General features: G+C 40.1%; 1 protein-coding gene across 4 annotated transcripts in view; it reads left to right on the plus strand.

Annotated features, from left to right (window-relative positions):
• TRPM8 (transient receptor potential cation channel subfamily M member 8) overlaps nt 1-17509 on the plus strand; it is a 124126-nt gene extending 106617 nt beyond the window's left edge. For all 4 annotated transcript variants that reach the window (XM_040357555.1, XM_040357554.1, XM_040357552.1 and 1 more), the window contains 7 exons: nt 1113-1284; nt 3774-3951; nt 6355-6545; nt 9730-9826; nt 12252-12285; nt 12383-12459; nt 16717-17509. In XM_040357555.1, coding sequence (XP_040213489.1) covers nt 1113-1284; nt 3774-3951; nt 6355-6545; nt 9730-9826; nt 12252-12285; nt 12383-12433 — 723 coding nt within the window. In that variant the 3' untranslated portion in view covers nt 12434-12459; nt 16717-17509. The remainder of the gene's footprint in view (nt 1-1112; nt 1285-3773; nt 3952-6354; nt 6546-9729; nt 9827-12251; nt 12286-12382; nt 12460-16716) is intronic.
• The last annotated feature ends 3488 nt before the right edge of the window (nt 17510-20997 follow it).

Raw genomic sequence — 20997 nt, forward strand, 5'->3', positions numbered from 1 at the left:
CTTTTAAAATGAGACCGCTCTGTAAGCTGAAAATCGGCCTGGGCAGGAAGGGGGTATAAGTGTCCAATAAGCAAGTGGTTAAACTTACTGGTACTGCAGCATGAGGATTCTAATTTTAAGGACCTGAAATACATATACATTTGCATAAATGAAAACTGTAAATGAGTGAATGTTTAAAACTGAAATCCAAGACCGTAGAATATACACATTTAAATGCATATCTGCAAACGGTTTATTCTGCAAAAAGATTTATAATTCTGTTTGGCTCATTTTGTGATTCCCTGTCATGCTATTGACAAAGACCTCAGATTGAGTTATCCTTTCTATTCAGATTGTGTACTGGCTTTGCTGTGTTTTAAGTGGAACAATAAACGATGAAATTCACTTTGTGGGTGTGCTGATCTACTTTGGAAGGACTGACTGTAAAATAAAAATAAGCATTTGACTGATAATAAAACGTTGTCCTGCAAAAACTGTCTAAGCTCCTACATTTCTGCTTATTCTGCGTACACACGATCGGACATTCCGACATCAAAACCGTGAATTTTTTTCCGACGGATGTTTTGCTCAAACTCGTCTTGCATACACACGGTCACACAAATGTTGTCAGAAATTACGAGCGTCAAGAACGCGGTCACGTACAACACTATGATGAGCCGAGAAAACTGAAGTTCAATGATTCCGAGCATGCGTCAAATTGATTCCGAGCATGCGTAGAATTTTTGTGCATTGAATTGTGTACACATTGTCGGAATTTCCAACAGGAACTTTTGTTGTCGGAAAAACTGAGAACCAGCTCTTTAAATTTTTGTTGTCGGAAATTCTGAAAGCAAATGTCCGATGGATCATACACACGGTCGGATTTTCCGTCAACAAGCTTACATTGAACATTTGTTGTCGGAAATTCCGACCGTGTGTACGCGGCATTAGACTACACAGGGACAATTCCAGCTCACTGTACAATAGATGGGTTAATACAGCCTGGATTACATCATTTTCACTGCCCCCCTCGTTTGTAGTTTAAATGTTTGGCTCATTTTGTGATTTCTGTCAAGGACAAATAGAAAAATGATTGAATCGCTGGTCATAATCATTTTGTTCTCTTTCTACAGCTCATAGATGTCTTCTTTTTCCTCTTCCTGTTTGCTGTTTGGGTTATAGCGTTTGGAGTGGCTCGTCAGGGAATCCTAAGATGGAATGAGCATCGCTGGGAATGGATTTTCCGCTCTGTTATATATGAGCCATATCTGGCTGTGTTTGGGCAATACATTGCTGATGTGGATGGTAACCCTTTTCTATCACTATAAGTACAAATGATATAAGTAAAGCTGAGTGCCTGAACTAGGTCTGCTGCAGGCAATACATGATTGTGGTCTTCATATATTGGTGGGTAGAATGCACCATGGGCACAGTGTGACTACACAGGCACCACCTCTGGCCTCTCAGCCTATGTGCATCTCCTTTCCTGTATGGAGTACTTTAACTTACAATTCAGTCTTCATGCTTGCCATCAGTCCTCAAAGTTGGTGAATGGGCCGATTGAATAAAAAAACAGGCAGTTGCAGTTTTAAATGTTTACTGTACTTCTTGAGGGTTCAATATTTGGAACCGATATTAAAGTTCAGGCATCAACAGTTCAGAAACATGCTTTTGCTCTTTACCTATTGGTGGATTACAACATCGTAGGACTTGGACCCCAGGACCATTACCACGGGGTCTACACAGCCAGAGGCCTCTACTTCTTCTTCTGCACAAGTTCCTCTCCCCATCCCTCACTTCCTAAAATATATATATTTGATCCCCAAGCAACCATACTTGGTGGAGAAACCCTTGTTGGCAAACAGAGGTAAGATGTTTTTTGTGACCAGGTTTGCACACATCTCAGGAGGGATTTTGGTCCACTCTTCTTTACAGATCTTCTCTAAGGCTCCGCTTTCACTTGTGCAACCTATCCTACGACTTGGGACTACAAATTTGCCTGACAAGTCGTACCCCATGATTTCCAATAAGTACTGTTTATATCTGTGCAACTTCAAGTCGCAGCGACTTCAAAGAAGTCCCTGTACTACTTTGGTCTGACTTTGATCCAACTTGAGGTCCATAGACCTCAAGAATACACAGGCATTGCTTCAAGTCGCATCAAAATCATGTGACTTTCCAGTCGCAATAGTGGAATCCTAGGGTAAACCCTTAAGGTTTCTTGGCTGTCACTTGGCAACTCGAAGTTTCAGCACCCTCCATAAATTTTCTATAGGATTAAGCTCTGGAGACTGAATAGGCCATTCCATGACCTTATTGTGCTTCTTGAGCCACTCCTTTGTTGCCTTGGCAATATGCTTTAGGTCATTGTCAAGCTGGAAGACCCATCCACTACCCATCTTCAGTGTTCTGGCTGAGGGAAGAAGGTTCTCATCCAAAATTTTACAATACATGGCCCAGTCCATTGGCCCCTCAATGTGGCAAAATTGGTCTGTACCTTTAGCAGAGAAACAGCCCCAAAGTATCATGTTTCCACCTCTGTTTGACTGTGTGGATGGTGTTTGCGGGGTCATAGTCAACATTTTTCTTCCTCAAAACATGGCTAGTCCCCCTCCTCAAGTAGGGAACATGAACAGTACAACCATGCCAATGAACATCTAAATGATTCAGAGAAGAATTGAGAGAAAACTCTGTGGTCAGATGAGACCAAGATTGAGCTCTTTGGCATTAACTCAACTCACCGTGTTTTGAGAAAGAAAAACAGCACAGCTGTACTAATTAAAAAACCTGTCCAGTCCGAATCTCACTGGTGCTCTTCGGAAAATCCTAGTACTTCCAGGTATAAACACACATACACACTCCCCTGCCTTCCCACAATGCAATTCGCTGTGCACTAGCAGTAAAATGCTATGCTTGAGTCAACGCTGTATCCTGGCCTAGGCCAACAAGGCCCAGGTTAAGGCAGCACTTTGCAGGGGAGCAGCATGGAAAGAGTCCCCGCCGGCTTGCGCTACACTGCTTCCGGTATGCGGGTGGCCGACATTCCGCAACTGTGGGGGGAGGGGGCACTGCTTCTAATTTTGACTTTACTATCATCCTGGACCACAAACCTTCCTCACTGTGCTAAACGTTTTCTGCTGCACCATTGGCATGGTTGTATCTTCTTAGTCCTCTTCATAAAATTACCAGAAATTTGTGCTTAAAGTAGAACTATAGGCAACACTTTTTTTTTCATTTTGTATAGGGTAAGGGAGGGTTATAGCCCCTGACGGTTTATTTTTTCCCATCCCTGTCCCATTGCAGAGATTTCACTTCACTTCCTGCCCCATAGCCAAACAGGAAGTGAGAGGAAATCTATGCAAATTAAGGGAATCCATTGCCCCCCTCCGGCCCTCAGAACTAGTGTCCCCACTCGAAAATTTCAGGGAGGGTCTTAAAAAGAAAGGGGGTTCACGAGTTTAGCCAGGCCTAGGGCAGCATAAAACCTAAATAACTACTGGCTTGAGTGCTGTGATGGGGGGCTAGGGCTTAGCGGGATGTAAGGACTAACTTTGGGGATAGTCTATTTTGGATTAGACCTTTGCAGAAAAATCTGCAACAACTGAAAATGTGGATGGGAATAGAGCTGGCAGATATAGGAACAAGAGGGCAAGTTGTACAGCAGTGATAACGCAGGGGTTATTTTAGAATAGGTTATTTTTTTCTGCTTATTTACATCCATTTCGTATTTTAAGATAGTTCTACTGCTCACAATTGACATGTTATCATTTTATTAATATATTTTTTATTCCTAGGGACAACTATTGATTTTAGTCATTGCACTGTAACTGGGAACGAGTCAAAACAGCTGTGTGTGGAAATGGACAATGATAACAATCCCAGATTCCCAGAGTGGATCACAATCCCACTTGTCTGTATCTACATGCTCTCCACCAACATCCTGCTTGTAAACTTACTCATAGCCATGTTTGGGTGAGTTAACAACAAGAATAGTCTTCTACAAATGTGTTGCCTATAAGAACCAATATGTTAAAATATTATATTGCCACACTTTCCTGATCTCTAATATTCCATCTATCACATTTCAGGTTTTGGTAATTAAGTATATGGTAAGTGGGTTAAGATTTAGTTTAGAATTCGTTTTTTAAAGCCAGTAAAAATACACAAACTCTAGAAGGCAGTCAGTGGTGGGACCATGTGGCAGTATTTTAAGCATAAATAATAGGTGAAGTTGATGGCTTGTGGGGAGGTACGGCAGCAATAAACACTCAGAATCCAGAGGCAGTGACAGAATTGTATTGTAGTCAAAGTTCAAACAAACACAACAACCCCACCAGATGCACTCAGAGAATGTTGCAGCGAACAGTGTGTGTCAGAGTCACCAACAGCGCCCGTTTTGAGGGATGGAATGCGACCTGGCCAGTCTGTGCCCAAATGAGGAGGATTCCAGGAAGGATAGTGTCCCTGCTCATTTCCCTATTAGTTTGGAACCTCTCCTTAGCACTAATATTGTCCCTGAGAGACAGGTGACCTGTCCCTACACTACTCACTCACGAAATGCATGCCAAGCCAGGGAGCCATGGTCTTTATAGACTCTGTCTGAGCCAAGATGGCCACCAGAGTCTCATGGGATGGCAGCATCCAATCAGATAACGTCTCCAGTGACCCAGGGAACCATAGAGAAAAAAATATTTCTCTTGGCTTCCTCTCCCTCTGCAATCCAACTGCGGTTGAGCACCACCTGCAGTGGAGAAAGTAGACTGCACCTGCTTATGCACAGGCTAAATCCCATTACGAATTGTGACATCACTGTGGGAGATGCATTTTTAGGAACATCAACAAATAGCAGCAACTCAGGATATAATTTAAATCCACAATGCTGGTTGGCTCACTGAGTCCTTAGGATGTTTATCAATTTTTTTCTGTACAGCTTTAGACTGGCCATACACACATTTTTTTTTGTTCAACCAGCAGATTGAACAAAAAAAAAGATCAAATTTCCCCGTCGACACGTGGGAGAGTTCCCCGCCATCAGAATGCAATGATAAACCGACAGTACTGATTGTTCGGGAAAAACCCAACAGCCTGGTTGTATAGGTCAACTTCTGTACAACCAGCCTGCTGAACCATCTGAATTTGAATCCATGTGTGGCTGCCTTTGATGACATTACTTGTCAGTAATGAAGTATGTCCTGTGTCATGCAGGCCACTGAATCCTGGAGAAAGCTTCACTGTAGAGATGCCCCTTCCTGCAGGGGTTAATAGCTCTGAGCTTTGGGCTAAACTGCTGTGAAAAAGTGTCATTAGGGACCTGCCTTCTTTTCCCTCCTCCTCCTTTGTGAAAAGTTCTTTCATCGTTTTCACTGCATGAAACACGATCTCTGAATGGGGAGAGAATCTTGTGATTCATCACTCTCCCCCATTCACAGATCCTGTGCGGGAGTGGGTCCCCAGGGTGGCTTTTTCATAGCATTGGGCTCAGCCTAGAGTCCAATGCTATTAAGTTAAGAGACAGGAAGAGGATGAGAGGATGGGCATCCCTGCAGTGAAGATTTCAACAAGATCCAGCTGCCTACATTAGGTAGTACATCATTACAGGTAAGTAATGTGACTAAAGCTGTACCGAAAAATTGGATATTTGTTTTACTTATCCTAAAATCCCTTCTTGTGTTCATTAAGGTACACAGCTCTTCCTTATTTTTGATTGTACAGTTATAGTGCCACCTTTAGGAGTAGTGTTAATATTCCCATCACACACATTCCTGGATCAGGCGCATAAGTAGCGGGTGCTATAGCAACATCCAGCTGGAAACTGGAAGCATCACAGGTCATAGGCAGTGATGTGTTTTTTTTTTTCTCAGCCTAGTGTCCTACTCCTAAAGGTCAACGTTCATTTTTGCCAGTACACCGCAGATCATCAATGTCGTCTGAAAAGCTTTTTTATTGAAGAATGATCACATCACAGAAAGAAGGTGCAAAGTTTCGGAGCCACACAGGACCCCTACCTCATGCATGTGAGTTGGTTTGTTCCTCCAGGCAGGGGTCCTGCGTGACTCCAAAACATTGCACCTTTCCTTCTGTGGTATGATCATTCTTCAATAAAAAAACATACAACATTGATCCATGGTGTGCTGGCAAAAATGAATGTTGACCTTTAGGAGTAGGACACTAGGCTAAAAAAAAAGAATACAGCACCACCTATGAGCAGTCCTAACTGTTGGTCAACCCCCCTTTGATATAGGCAGCTTTGTTGCCTGTGGACAGTAAAAAACGTGACCAGTTGAATTGTATAGATTGTTTTGGGTTTCCACTTTTACTGTTTTACTTAGTTCCCAGTCTTGGAGTTCTCCTTTAATGTTTTATTATTTCTCTTAGATACACAGTGGGTACGGTGCAAGAAAACAATGATCAAGTGTGGAAGTTTCAGCGCTACTTTCTGGTCCAGGAATATTGCAGTAGATTGACCATTCCATTCCCATTTGTCATCTTTGCTTACTTTTATATGGTACTGCGGAAGATCTTTAGTTGCTGCTGCAAAAAAAAGGCGCCTCCGCCTTCACCTTGCTGTAAGTGATTTTCAAGCTAGTTTTGCACGCAACAATATCTGTATAGTAACATTTTTACTTATAGTGATGAAATATTTATCACTGTACTAGTAATACAGCAAAAACCTAGGGGCAGATCCACAAAAGGATTACGCCGGCGTATCTACTGATACGCCGGCGTAATTTTAAATTTCCTGCGTTGTATCTTTGTTTTGTATCCACAAAACAAGATACGACAGCATCTGGGATCGATCCGACAGGCGTACGTCTTAGTACGCCTTTGGATCTAAGCTGTAATTTTTCGGCGGCCGCTAGGTGGCGTTCCCGTCGAAATCTGCCTCGAGTATGCAAATTAGCTAGTTACGTCGGGCCGGCGCATTTTTTTCCCGTCGTTTGCGTTCGGCTTTTTCCGGCGTATAGTTAAAGCTGTTGTTATGAGGCGTACTCAATGTTAAGTATGGCCGTCGTTCCCACGTACAATTTTGAATTTTTTACGTCGTTTGCGTAAGTCGTTCGCGAATAGGAATTTGCGTAGAATGACGTCACCGTCGTAAGCATTGGCTTGTTCCGGTTAAATTTCGAGCATGCGCACTGGAATACCCCCAGGGACGGCGCATGCGCAGTTAAAAAAAAACGTTGTTTACGTCGGGTCACGGTGTATTTACATAAAACACGCCCCCATCACTTTCATTTGAATCCCGCGCCCTTACGCCGCAACAGATACACTACGCCGCCGTAACTTACGGCGCAAATTCGTTGAGGATTCAAACCAAAAAAAGTAAGTTACAGCGGCGTAGTGTATTTTAGATACGCTACGCCCGGCGCAATAATGTGCCGTTGTCTGTGGATCTACCCCCTAAAGTCCCTCTATCAGTGCTCTGAATTGCCCTACATATAGCACTTATCCCCGAAGGAGCCTTTACGTTGTTCAGGCTTTAGTGATGACTGGCCAGAACTGACCCAAGACTCACTGACATACCTTGTGGGTTTCAGTGAGCTTTAATAAATTGTGAAAGGAAGCACTGTAAGGAGGGAATTAATTAAAACAATCACAGCAATAACACAATCCTATAACAAAGAGACCCTAAATGCACATGACTACATTATGGACAAAACAAAATTACCACAAGGCCTAAATAGGGGGTATCAAAGTCCCTGACTACCCTACAGTCCTGCTGACATTGGGGCCCTTCATTTTTGGGATGGAGAGCTCTTCAACAGAGTCTTTTGTACTCCCAAATATAACTTGGGTTGTCTCCAAAGAAATGTCATTGGCCAAGAGGCCTCTGACCACTGTAGTTGATCTCTGGGTCTCTGGCAGTCCCATGATTGTAGTAGTTTCACACTTCCTTGGCATGCCTGGGCTGGGCCATTCTGGGGACTACATTTACCAGTGCCTTTGCAAGTCTTTTTAGTCGGCAGGGCTTCTGGTCACAGCTGTGGTCACTGACAGTCCTAATCTCTCTATCCACTCTTCTCCTTAGTCCCTTAGGGCAGGGAAGTGCAGAAACAATGCAATGTTCATGGCCTCCTCTCTAAAGTCTGGGCTGTGCTCCATTTTCTCCTTAAAGTGGCAGTGGCTGACCAAGCAGTGGCTTTATATGTGTAATCTATAAAAATTGTACTAACAAGAACATTCCTTCTTGCCTTCAGAGTTTAGGCAGAGACCTTGTTTAAGTTATAACTTTTCACTGCAGACGTGGCAGCTGAAAGATAATTGGCTGTTATGGAAATTATGAAAATATGATATCATGCAATAATTGCAACATACCAGAAGTGAATCCTTTTCACGCCACATGTTTTTTTGTTGACAAATTCTAAATTACATTTTTGCTATTCTATTGTATTGTCAAGTAAATGCTGGTGTTGGCGCTTCAATCATCACGGCACCATGTTGGTATGGTGTCAGGATGATTGGAGCGCATTATTTCTATTATTACATTTTTTGTTGCCTGTGTCCCATTGGAGATGTTCTTTTACTTCCTGTCATAAAGACGCAAAAGGAAGTGAAAGGAAATCTCCACACGGTGAGAAAAAAACCCTTTTAATTAGGTCTCATTGCAACCTGCTACGCTGAATAAAAGAACTTAGTCGCAATCCGAGGTTCCACTGTACATTAATAGTTTTTAAATGTAAGAAAAACTTTAGAAAACTAGTCCTAGCCATTTTAATGTGCTTGAATGTTTTTGTTGTATCTTAAGCGTCAAAAGGCATAATGATTTAGGATTTTATCTTACAAGATAATAGCCTTTGCTGTTAGGTTACAGCATTTGGAGCAAGTATTCACTCTTGCTCTGTTAAGCCCCATACACACGGTCGGACATTTTGCCAACAAACTTTAAAATGATCAAGTTTTCCAAAAAATCCAACCGTGTGTACGCTCCATCGGACAAACTTTTTCAGTTTTCATCGGACAAAAGTTTGCTCTGCAAACGGACAAACTTTTCGGCAACAAAAGTCCGATGGTGCAAAGTCCGACCGTGTGTACAGGAATCCATCGGACTTTTGTCCGAAGTACAAATACGCATGCACAGAACCAATGTTAAAATCAACCAACATTAGCAGAAGTTGACCAAAGGGTGGCGGTAAAGAGAAGAAAAGAGCAGAAAAACCACGTGATGTTGGGAAAGTTTTAGGAAAGTTTGCAGAAAAGTCAGAACATGGGTATGCCCGGCCAACTCCCTTCGGACAAAAATCCACGGAAAAGTTTGTTTGAAGTCCGACCGTATGTACGAGGCTTAAGTCACAGAAGGACAAGCATGTTTTATAACTGAATTCAATATTTCTCATTACTGCTTAGTCTATCAGCCATGATATGAATAACCTTATTAGATATTTCAAATGCATAGGCACAATTTCAACTTAGGGATGTTCAAAAGTTAATGCCCCTCTACCATATCTCCCAAAATTCTAGATAAGAAAGAAGGAACCCTTTTAACTAAAGTATGCTGGCAAAGGACATACTCATATTGTGCCTGCAGTTATGTAGACCACAAGGAATGTATATGCAAATAATTATTTAAGAGCTGGATGTAATGGTTAGTGTGGTGAAACACTTTTGGTTGTAAAATTGACAATTTTTTATGATATGAAAAGGTGCAGGTTTACATATTAGGATTCTTTAATAACGGTAAGTTGGATAATTTTTATCGACACCCTCCCTTTGAATTAATTTACTTTAATAAACAATGATTTGCCTCTGCAGGTAACAAGAAAGAGGACATTGAGACCATGGCCTGGGAAGCTGTGATGAAAGAGAATTATCTTGTGAAACTTATTAGCCAGGCACAAAGTAATTCAGAGTGAGTGTCCTCTTGTGGTCAGTGATGGAACAGGCCTGTGGAAAGAAACTGAAGGAATTTTTTTATATACAGTAACATAGCTAACCCATGTAAAACTGGCCTTTAAACATGTCAAAATATTAATCTACAAATGGAACTGAATGAGAATATCTCTTTTGCAGAAAATCATAGTTCCCCAATTTTTTCTTAGTATATGCATGGAAAGTTCTCTTGTCTGTGGAAAATAAAACCAATAATAATCCGCACAATGAGGATTCCTGAGTTGCATGATTATTATTGGATAAGGGGAATTAACATGCACATTTGTGGGAGGAGCAGAGAACCATATATTGTCCAATTTGACTAATTCTTTATATTGGTGATGCATGTAAAGGTTGGGTGACAATACTTGACTGAAACCAAAAAGTGTGTTGTTCATTCAATTTGATAATATATGAAAATTGACAACTTCTTTAGCACCACTGCCCAGTGGATCAAGTTGTTGGGAAAGCAAAATTAATAAAATTTCTCATACATGTGCAAATTATGGTTGAGGTTTAGATGGTGTTTTCAACACCCTTAAACATATCCAAACTCCAGAAGGTGATCAATGGTTGGATCCAGGGTCAGGATGTTAAGTATAAAATCTAAGTGGCGTAAATGGCTAAACCAAATTATGAATTGTCAGAATTACTGTGGGAGCTGCATTTTTAACACCGTCAACTCAAGATATACCGGTAGTTTAATCTCATGCTTCGGCTGACTGCGTCCTCAAGAGTCGTCACATGTTTTTACCATATTTTCCATCCTTTTCACTTTATAGAAAGGAAGTAATTTATTTTTATATGCTTATTTTATTAGGTGTAACATTATTTAACTTCATGGATAATCAGTTGCCCCTGGGGCCTTTTATAGTAAACATTTAAAGAAATAAAATAGAAATTAAAAAAAAATTCAATAAATAGTATATTTTTTAAATTCATACTTTTTAAACAGATTTGACCAGCTCTCTCTCTAAAAATAGTGTATATTTTAAGAAGTATAAATTATAATAACCAATGACCCTCCAATTGAAATCCTAATTCCAACCTACAATTAATTTCCATTTCCACATCTTGCAATTATTTGGGACAAGGACTCCCCCCTTCCCTCATGTACTGACAGATATTATTATTATTATACAGGATTTATATAGCACCAACAGTTTACTCAGCGCTTTACAACTGGAGGGTAGACAGTACAAATACAATATGCTTTAATACAGTAGGAATCAGAGGGCCCTGCTCCTTAGAGCTTACAATCTACGATATAAACCCAACTCACATAATATTTAATGTTCAATGTTTAACATTCAGTACTGGACTCTGTATCACCAGTTTGATGTCACACTATAATGTTAAAGTGACTATTAATCTGTACCGTCCCACTAGCCATGAATTGCAACTGCATTCTTGATTCTCGTACATGCTGATAAGTTAAAATATTTTATGTTTTTTGTATCTGCTGGGACTCTGTTGGTGTGACCTCCACCCTTAAGCTCTCAGACTTGCACAATAGCCCAATCTTTATGATGTGGTCCCCTGCTTCCTAATCTATTTACTGCAAAATATTTAGATTAAACACTGGGAGTAAAGGTGGTAGTATTCCCGAAGTGAGCATGAACACCCAAATCCTCAAGACTGGGAACTGTGACAGAGCCAATAGCTCTTGGGTGGAGTCATCTGCACCCAAAATCAAACACGTAACTAACTTAAATAATTGGGAAAAAAGTTAACAGAATGTATTTTCTAAAGGAAAAGGATAGCAAGGCTGTTCATAGACCTAAATTTATTGAATAAATTAATTTAAAGGAAATGTCTACTTGCAAAGGCTTGGGGTAAACATCACGCTGATCAAAAATAATGTCACATGCTTTAGATTAGAAATAGGCTATTGTGCCACCCTCATGTTGTGTTATCCTCAGATCTTCTAGGGCCCAATGTTAAATGGTTGACATTACATACAAATCACAATGATATCATATCTGCCAATGACTCTTTCTTATGTAACAGGGTTATGCTAGCATGGACGAAAAACTCTCAACACCCAGTGATGTGACAATCCTTGTTGTTCAAACAGTACTTTCTGAATGTGTTACTGAGAACTGTATGAACAGAACGTCCTTGCACCTCATGCTGTGAAGAACTCCTAATGGATTCTTAATATAACCCCTGGTTCACACCTATGCATTTTTAGTGCTTTTTGAATTCTGCAGATTTGTACTACAGTCTATTTAACTTGGTTTCCTATGAAACGCATTCTGTAGTGCAAATCTGAAAAATGCATAGGTGTGAACCAGGCCTTAGAGTACAATACAGTCTTCTTTAAACGTAAACAAAGACGTACATAAAAGCAGTACAGTCAGATGTGTCAGGACTTTGACAAAATTGATTTTGTTTCCTTGTAGGACAGAACACAGATTTAAGCAAATGGAGTCAAAGGTAATCTTAGCATCTTTCCTCTTGCAGAATGAACATATAAGGTGTCATATTTGTACCAGTTTTTCCTTTCATCTATCTATATCACATTTCTTCACAGCTAAATGACTTGAAAGCATTAATCAAAGATCTTAGTAGCAAGATAAAGTGATGTCCTTTACACAAGGGAGTAATATGGTAATGTATTATACAACTTCAATTAATGCTCGCTTATTTATAGTATTTTTCTAGTTTTATTTCTTTAAAGTATACAGTATGTAAAGGCAACAGTTTTTTTTTTAGTTTGGATAGTTGGATAACATCTGCACCTTCTGCCAAGTTTCTACTGTTGTTTGTGTGGGAAATCCATTTCTTTCTTTTTTTGTCCTGGTGACCGTGATCACTGAGACAGAGCGCAAGTGGAACTTCAAAATGTAGCGGTGTCATGAAAGCAAGCAGTGAAGGGAATTCCTTCAATGGGCACAATTGTTCTGGTTACAACCAACTAAGAATAGAATTTCCCTCACTTTGGGGAGATTTTCTCTCGCTTTATGTTGTGTCCTGAACAACACCAACCAGAAACCTAATTAATGGCTAATTCACACCAGAACCAAAAATTAAAACCAACACCGATCCAGGTGATCTGATCACTTGACTGAGGATCAGGTGCCGGTCCAGTCAGCAAACTGGGTACTTGAAGATATATGCAAAGGAGATGACCGCACTCCAATCTTTAGAAAAATATGCTTTATTTCATATATCCACATTAGACATCAAATGTACACAATAAATGAGGATAAGAGCAGCATGGTTAAAGCGTTTCACTAACAAATATGCTTTAAGGGTAGCTCCACTTTTGTTGAGAAAAAAACATTCCCCTCTGGGTGATCTTTGTATATTGTAAGAATTATAACAACCTTTGTTGCAGATTCCTACCCTTTCTTATTCTGAATAAATCCCTGTTTGTTCCTCTGTGCCTCTAGTCTGAGTGGGTCTAATAGGAGTGGTTTCATAATTATCTTTCAGCTGTGCACTTGTACAGCACTAATGAGGGCCTTCATCCCTTTAGACGTGTTCCTACAGGTAGTATCTCACCAAAAATGATTTTTTTTTTGTCGTAAGGGCTGCCTAAAATCTATATATATAAAACTCAACGTGTGTGTGTGTGTATGTATGTATGTATGTATGTATGTATGTATGTTCCAGCATCACGTCCAAACGGCTAAAGATATTAACATGAAACTTGGCACACATGTTACTTATATGTCAGCAACAAACATAGGATAGGTGGTTTAACCCTTACCCACCCCCATTTGCCATGGTCGGGGTTTTCCTTTAAAGTCCCATTCAACTCTATGGGAAATACATGTTACTTCATAACTTCCAAACGGCTGTAGATATTTCGATAACACTTGGTCACATGTTACTTATATGTCCACTTAAACTATAGGTTAGTTAATTTATCCCTTAACTACCCCCATTTGTGAGGGTCAGGGTTTTTGTTTAAAGTCCCATGCAAATCAATGGGAAATGTATGTTCCCACATAACTTCTGTACGCCTGGAGATATTTCAATAATACCTGGTACACATATTACTTATATGCCAAATAAAAATATATGACAGTTAAATTAACCCTTACCTACACCCTTATATAAAAGATGGGTATATTTATATTACTATGATTTTCCTCCCCAAAAGGTTAAGATAGGAAGACCGGGCAACGCCGGGTATTCAGCTAGTTAAAATATAAAAGGGAGACAATACAGTTATAATGCAATAAAAAACAAGAGGATTAGGAGGGCCCTGCTCAGAAGAGCTTACAATCTAATACGGTGTGGCAGGTGGTACAAAAGGTTGTAACTGTGGGGAATAAGCTGATGGAAGTGGTAAAAGATTAGTTGATGTGGTAGGTTTCCCTGAAGAGATGAGTTTTCAGGGATCGCCTGAAGGTAGCAAGAGTAGGGGATAGCCGACAGGTTGAGGTAGCGAGTTCCAGAGAATGGGAGAGGCTCTGGAGAAATCTTGAAGAAAGCATGGAAGGAGGAGACGAGAGAGCTTGAGAGTAGGAGGACCTGAGAAGACAGGACGGGACGATATGGGTGATATTTAAAGATAAGATTGGTGATGTAGCTTGGGGCAGAGTTGTGAATGGCTTTGTATGTTGTGGTTAGTATTTTGAATTTAATTTGCTGGGCGATTGGGAGCCAGTGTAGGTAATGGAGGAGAGGGTTGGCAGACACTGAGCTGTTGGTAAGGTAGATAAGTCTAACAGCAGCATTCATGATAGACTGAAGAGGGGATAGTCTATGGTGAGGCAGGCCGATGAGAAGGGAGTTGCAATAGTCAAGGCGAGAGATAACAAGGGAGTGAATGAGGAGCTTGGTGGTTTCATCTGTTAAAAAGAGGCGAATTTTAGAGATGTTACGAAGGTGAATTCTACACGACTGATATTATGGTGCCTTCACTCGTGTGGACCCAGCAGGTGACACCGTTAGTGTTCCTCATGGATGTCTCCTTCCATTGTCTGCACTTATGTCGGTTCTTTCTTGGATGAACCTTTTTGAATGTTGCTACATTTTCTTTTTACAATTTTTGTTTTTTATACATCATATATGTACTGTATTTGCTGGCGTATAAGACTACCTTTTACACCTAAAAACAATGGCCAAAAAGCAGGGGTCGTCTTATACGCCAGGTCAGCTGCTCGGATGCCTGTTGGATGTGTGGTAATACTGTATGTAGCTTTGGCTACATACAGTATGTACCGCTTAGTCAATCCCGGTGAGCGATGTATTCAAATGAATAAGTACTGAGGTGCACTGAGTGCGAAACGCGTCAGCTTTTGTTCAGATTTTTTGCTGTGGCATGTTATTTTTGTGACCAGTTTTATTAAAAGGAACGTTTTTGGAGTGCGGCTGTCCCAGCTTCTTCTCTTCAACTTTGAATACAGAGCCTGCTCAGATTGGAGTATCAACTTCTGCCAATCCAAGCAGGCCTGCTTGGATTGGCTTTGAGAGTCAGAGAGGCATGGGCTGATGATGTTACAGCCTCTGCCAATCTAAGCAGGCTTTGAATTCATTAATGGAATACATTGCTCGCCGTGATTGGCTCCAGCTCCAGCAAGAAAGAAGAAGAATATGGCTCCAGATGGAAGAAATAGGAAGCGTCGGAAGGGGGGTCGTCTTATACGGTGAGTACAGGCAAATAATCTTAAAAAACTGTAAAATTAGAGGGTCGTCTTATACACCGGAAAATACGGTAATTAACTTTCATAATGTGTTTTTCACATGTTATTTGTGTCTGTTTTTCTTACGTGTGTCTGAGGCTCGTTCAAGCACTTATTTGATTCAGCTGTTTCTTCACATGTGCTCTGAAGCTTATGATTATGCAAATTTGTTTGTGAAACACGTTAACCATGCTGCTTTTATCCTCATGTGTTGTGTACATTTAATGTCTGATGTTGAGTTTATAAAATAAAGCACTGATTTTTCTGAAGATTGGAGTGCGATCATCCCCTTTGCAATGCGATTTTCAGCCTATTCATTTGAATGGGCTAAAATCGCATCATATGTCATAAAATGTGTTGCGTGCACTACTGCGTAAAAACTTGACCGCTCCTGATTGGATGGTTCTGTGGTACAATGCGACCTGGTACCTGCAAACAAACTGCATTTGCCATCTGCATTTGGGGTGCTGTTAACAATGAATTAGCACCTGCAGTGGATTGCAAAGGCAGTACATTTTGAACAAGAGAAACGCAGACAGAATGTGCCTTTACCCCACCTCATTCTGGTGTGAACTGGCCCTAAGTGATGTTTTATTTGGACTTGATTCTGGAAATCACAGTAGTTACCCAGTATCCTATAGTTCTAATTAAAGTACACCTGTCACCATAGTTGACAGGCAGAAATAAGCTCATTCCTAAATAAGCTATTAATAATAAGCTAGTATTCATATTTTGAATTTTAGAAATTGAATAACAAATTTAGCCCACCCATTGGGAGAGGGTTTTAGAAAGTGGCATAATTCAGGCAAGCCTGTGCACACGGCTATGGTCGATTATCTAGTTATTAATACCCTCTGATAATACCTGCATTCCTTGAGCTATGAGCTAATTGTTACTAGTAACCTGTAGTAACCTGTATTGATAAATGATAGCCTTTGCATGTACTATTATAACCTAATTTATTTAGTATGTGGAATCTAATGCATACAATTATTGATATTTTGGGTTCCAGAAAATGGTATAATTTTTTTAACATTATTCAATCTGGAATCCTTGATGGATACTCACCTACTGTCTTAGTGACTAATTATGTCCTACTCCTGCAGTTCATATTTACTTACAATGCATTCTGCAGTTTTAAAATGGAATAATCCATTAATCCATTAACCATTAACATGTCACCCCTCTACCTCTTACTTCCACACTTTTCCCTGACCTCCTTATCCAGATACCCCAAAAGTTCCACTTTTCCCAGGTTGCATCCTCTACAAAAGAGATAAGAAGAAAGTTTTCAGAAAGTCACACCATCAATTCATGCTCTAAAATGGAATTCCGTCTTATATCTCTCTTTCATTAAATAGATTAACTGTTCTACTATTGACTAAAAATAGGTTGTAGCATCCTAAATGCACATATAGCCTATTACATGCTGAATCATGAAGAATGTCCAGCTGCAGAACAGCAAGCCTGTTAAAGCAGATTTACTTCCAAAGATTTGTGGAATAATATGGCAAGTGTACTCAAGTAACTACTGTGGATGATTGCAATGACTGTAAAAGAGATTTAAATATAGAATGTAGGCCTATAGATAGCAAAATGTTAAGTCCTACTGCTATATTTCTGAATAGTAGTTAGAGTAGAATAGTGCAGTTTCGAACGTTTTGAAAGCATGGAATGCAATTCCTGTATATTGTATTTATATGCTTATTATCATTCAACACCTTCTCCCCAACAATAAAGACATTTTCATCCAATGTGGTCTACAGAATTTTCAGATAATGGCTACAATGAAATCTTCTTCTAGTCATCACTTTGACAGCTCTGGTCGTATCTTAATACCAGAATCTGTTTCTGACCAGCCAACTGCTGTAACTTCAGTAGATACTTAGTTTTGTATCTCCAGTTCATAGTCACATCAAACAACAGTTTACCTTTGCTCATTTTGAGATAAGCCAGTATATGTTTGTGATGTTGTGTTTCGTACTTGTATAAGTATTAAAAAAATAAACTTTGTAAAGACATGCTTCTTTCTTTCTTGTCCCTACGTATTTAGTGTGTTAGTGGAAATAGTGGTTGTTAAAGAAAAAAATGTTAAAGCATTTAAAACTTCATACTCTCCCTCTTATTCAACTGTCATATCCAGTATATCCATTTACTGTAGCCCATAACTTTTGGATGACCCCAATGAGTGTCCTATAAGTGGACAGTCAATAAATGTCTGTTAACTGCTGGGTCAGTGAACTACATTATGAAACAAGTGTATGCTCCATGACATGTGCTCCTGAGCTGTGAAAATATAGCAAGCTTGTGTATGAAATCTGTAATAGATGAAAAAGGTCTGTTTCACCCACAAATGTCTCATCTTCAAGTGGAACTTTACTCTCTCAATCAACATTGAATATTTTGAATCCTTATGCTTCTAGCATTAGTAAATAAACAGGAAGATATATCATATTTACTTGTGTTAACCACTTGCCCACTGGGGTTTATACCTCCTTCCTAACCAGGGCAATTTTCAGCTTTTAGCTCTCACACATTAAATGACAATTACTCAGTCATGCAACACTGTATCCATATTAAATTGTTGTCATTTGTTCACACAAATAACTTTCTTTTGGTGGGTTTTAATTTTTTTGGTGGGTTTTAATTTTTTTGCGCTATAAGTAAAAAAAGACAATACATTTTGTAAAAAAAACATTCTTCGCTTTTGTTACAATATTTAGCAAATTCTTTTTTTTTCTTCATAAATTTTGACAAAAAATGTATACTGCTACATTTCTTTGGTAAAAATAACCCAAATCTGTGTAACGTATTTATCGGCGTATACCGCGCACTTTTTCCCCCTTAAAATAAGGGGAAAATCGTGGGTGCGCGATATACGCCAATACCCGCTTCCCGCGCTGTGTTTGAATGCCTGCGCCGACGTATACCGAGTGCAGTACACTCGGCTACATTCAGCCACGCTCGGCTTCGCTCGTGCTCACGCATAAACGTCACAGAGCGTGAGCACGAGCGAAGCCGAGCCTGGCCGAATGTAGCCGAGTGTACTGCACACGGTATACGTCGGCGGAGGCGTTCAAACTGAGCGCGGGAAGCGGCGATTCGACAGGGAGACAGCGCGGGAGAAGCTGGGAGGACACCACCGAAGCCGCAGATGGACGCCGGACCCGACGAGGCCGCCGATGGACGCCGCGCAAGACACCAAAACTGTAAGTACTAAAATGTTTTTTTTACAGGAATTGCGGGTCCACATTAGGAATGCGCGCTATACGACGGAGCGCGCAATACCCCGATAAATGCGGTATATTATTTGTTCTTTGTGAAGGTTATAGAGTCTACAAACTATGGTGCCAATCATTGAAAATGAATCACACCTGATCAGGTAAATTTTCCAGGCGGACCTGATCGGACGCTCCATTCATCCCTATGGGGCAGCGGACATCAGCAGTGACATGTCCGCTGACATTCATCACTATTCAATCCGATACTGTCCACCAAATCCAGACAGATGGTGACCCTATTTTCCATCTGTCCGGTGGATCAGATGGGGTCAACGTATCGATCCCCGCTGAGCAAGCGGAGTCCGTCAAATGGACAAGCCCATGTGAAAGGACACATCTCATTTCTTGAGACACTAACAAGACAGGACTGTACAAAAAAAAAAAACCAAATTACCCCTTTTTGGAAAGTAGACATTCCAAGGTATTTAGTAAGAATCATGGTGAGTTTTTTGAAGTTGTAATTTTTCCCCACAATTCTTTGCAAAATTAAGATAATTTTTTTTCCATGAAATTAACAGGTTGTTTCTCTCACACAGCATATGTTCTGGCAACAACCCCCCAAAACACATTCTGCTACTCCTGCTGAGTATGGCAATACTACATGTGCAAGACATTTACACAGCCTGTGTAAACAAATGAAAATTAACTTATGCACTACTGTATAAATTACAGCTATGATCAAATAATATATTGTGGTTCAACAAAGTGGTGATAAAGCTGTCAAACTACTTTAGTGTCACTAACACCAATAATGTTGATAAAACGTATATGTTGGAGCAGTGCTAAATTTAAATACATCAATATAAGTGTAAAAACTCAAGAAACATATGAATAGACAAATAAAGTAAAAAAATAAATGCACAATATTGAATGAAAAATGTATCAAATTAAAAGTCCAGTGCACAAATTAAAAAAAAAATCAAATAACCATAAAGTGCAGTCCTTCTTCCAAAGTAAACGGTGAGTGCAAAATATATTTTTAAAAAACAGTGCAGTCCTTCTTACATTTACAATTGAAGATATGCGAGTAGCCACAGCAAAGTGGCGTCACACATCAGCAAAATACATTCTGCTACTCCTCCCGAGTATGATGAAATGTTGCGTCACTGTCACGTAACCCTTGATAAAGTCACGTGACAGTGAGGCAATGCGTTGGGTGACGTCACTCCATGATATGGAGATTGCTTTGGTAGTTTGATGCGCATAATCCTTGGATTTGAGGTGAGCGGCCATTGCACATGGTGGCGGATTTGTGCCCGGTTTGGGATTCAGCACTAATATATGATCATTGACACTGGGATCTGTCTGCCAATCATTCACCATTTATCTTGGAAGAAGGACTGTACTTTATTGATATTTGTTTATTAAAAATATTTTTGGCACTCACCATTTACTATGGAAGAAGGACTGCAATTTATGTAAAAAAAATTAAAACATTTATGCACTGGACTTTTAATTTGATTCATTCAATATTGTGCATTTTCTTCGCTCTATTTGTCTATACATATGTTTCTTGAATTTTTACACTTACATTGGTGTATTTAGATTTAGCACTGCTCCAACATGTAGGTTTTATTTACACAGCCTGGCCACATACAGAGGCCCAACATGCAAGTAGGTGTTCTAGGAACATAAATTACACATTTCCTGACAACCTATTGCACTTTTGAAGGCCCTGGAGCACCAGGACAATGGAAACACCCAAAAAATAACCCCATTTTGGAAAGAAAACACCCCAATTTATATTCTATGAGGCATAATGAGTCTTTTAAACATGTCATTTTTTTCCCCCACAAGTTTTTGGAAAATGTGGAAAGAAAATAAAAAAAAAGTTTTTTTATGCATGTTACGGCACCACAGCCACTGATAGGGTAGCACTTATGTGCACTGATGAGCACTAATAGGGCACTGTAGTGGCACTAATGCTCATTTTAGTGGCATTGATGAGCACTTTAGTGCCACTGATGAACACTCGCTGATGGCACTGTAGTGGCACTGATTACACAGTGTTGGCATTGATAGCACTGTAGGGGCACTGATGTGCACTGTGGTGGCATTGATGAGCACTGTGGTGCACTGATGGCACTAATAAGCACTCACTGATGTGCACTGTAGCACACTTATGAACACTGTAGTGGCACTGATGAGCAGTGAAGTGGCACTAATTAGCACCATAGTGGCACTGATGAGTGTAGTGTAGTGTAGTGGCCCTAATGCCCAGACTTCTG

This window comes from Rana temporaria, chromosome 6, assembly GCF_905171775.1.
Source record: "Rana temporaria chromosome 6, aRanTem1.1, whole genome shotgun sequence".
Taxonomy (NCBI): Eukaryota; Metazoa; Chordata; class Amphibia; order Anura; family Ranidae; genus Rana; species Rana temporaria.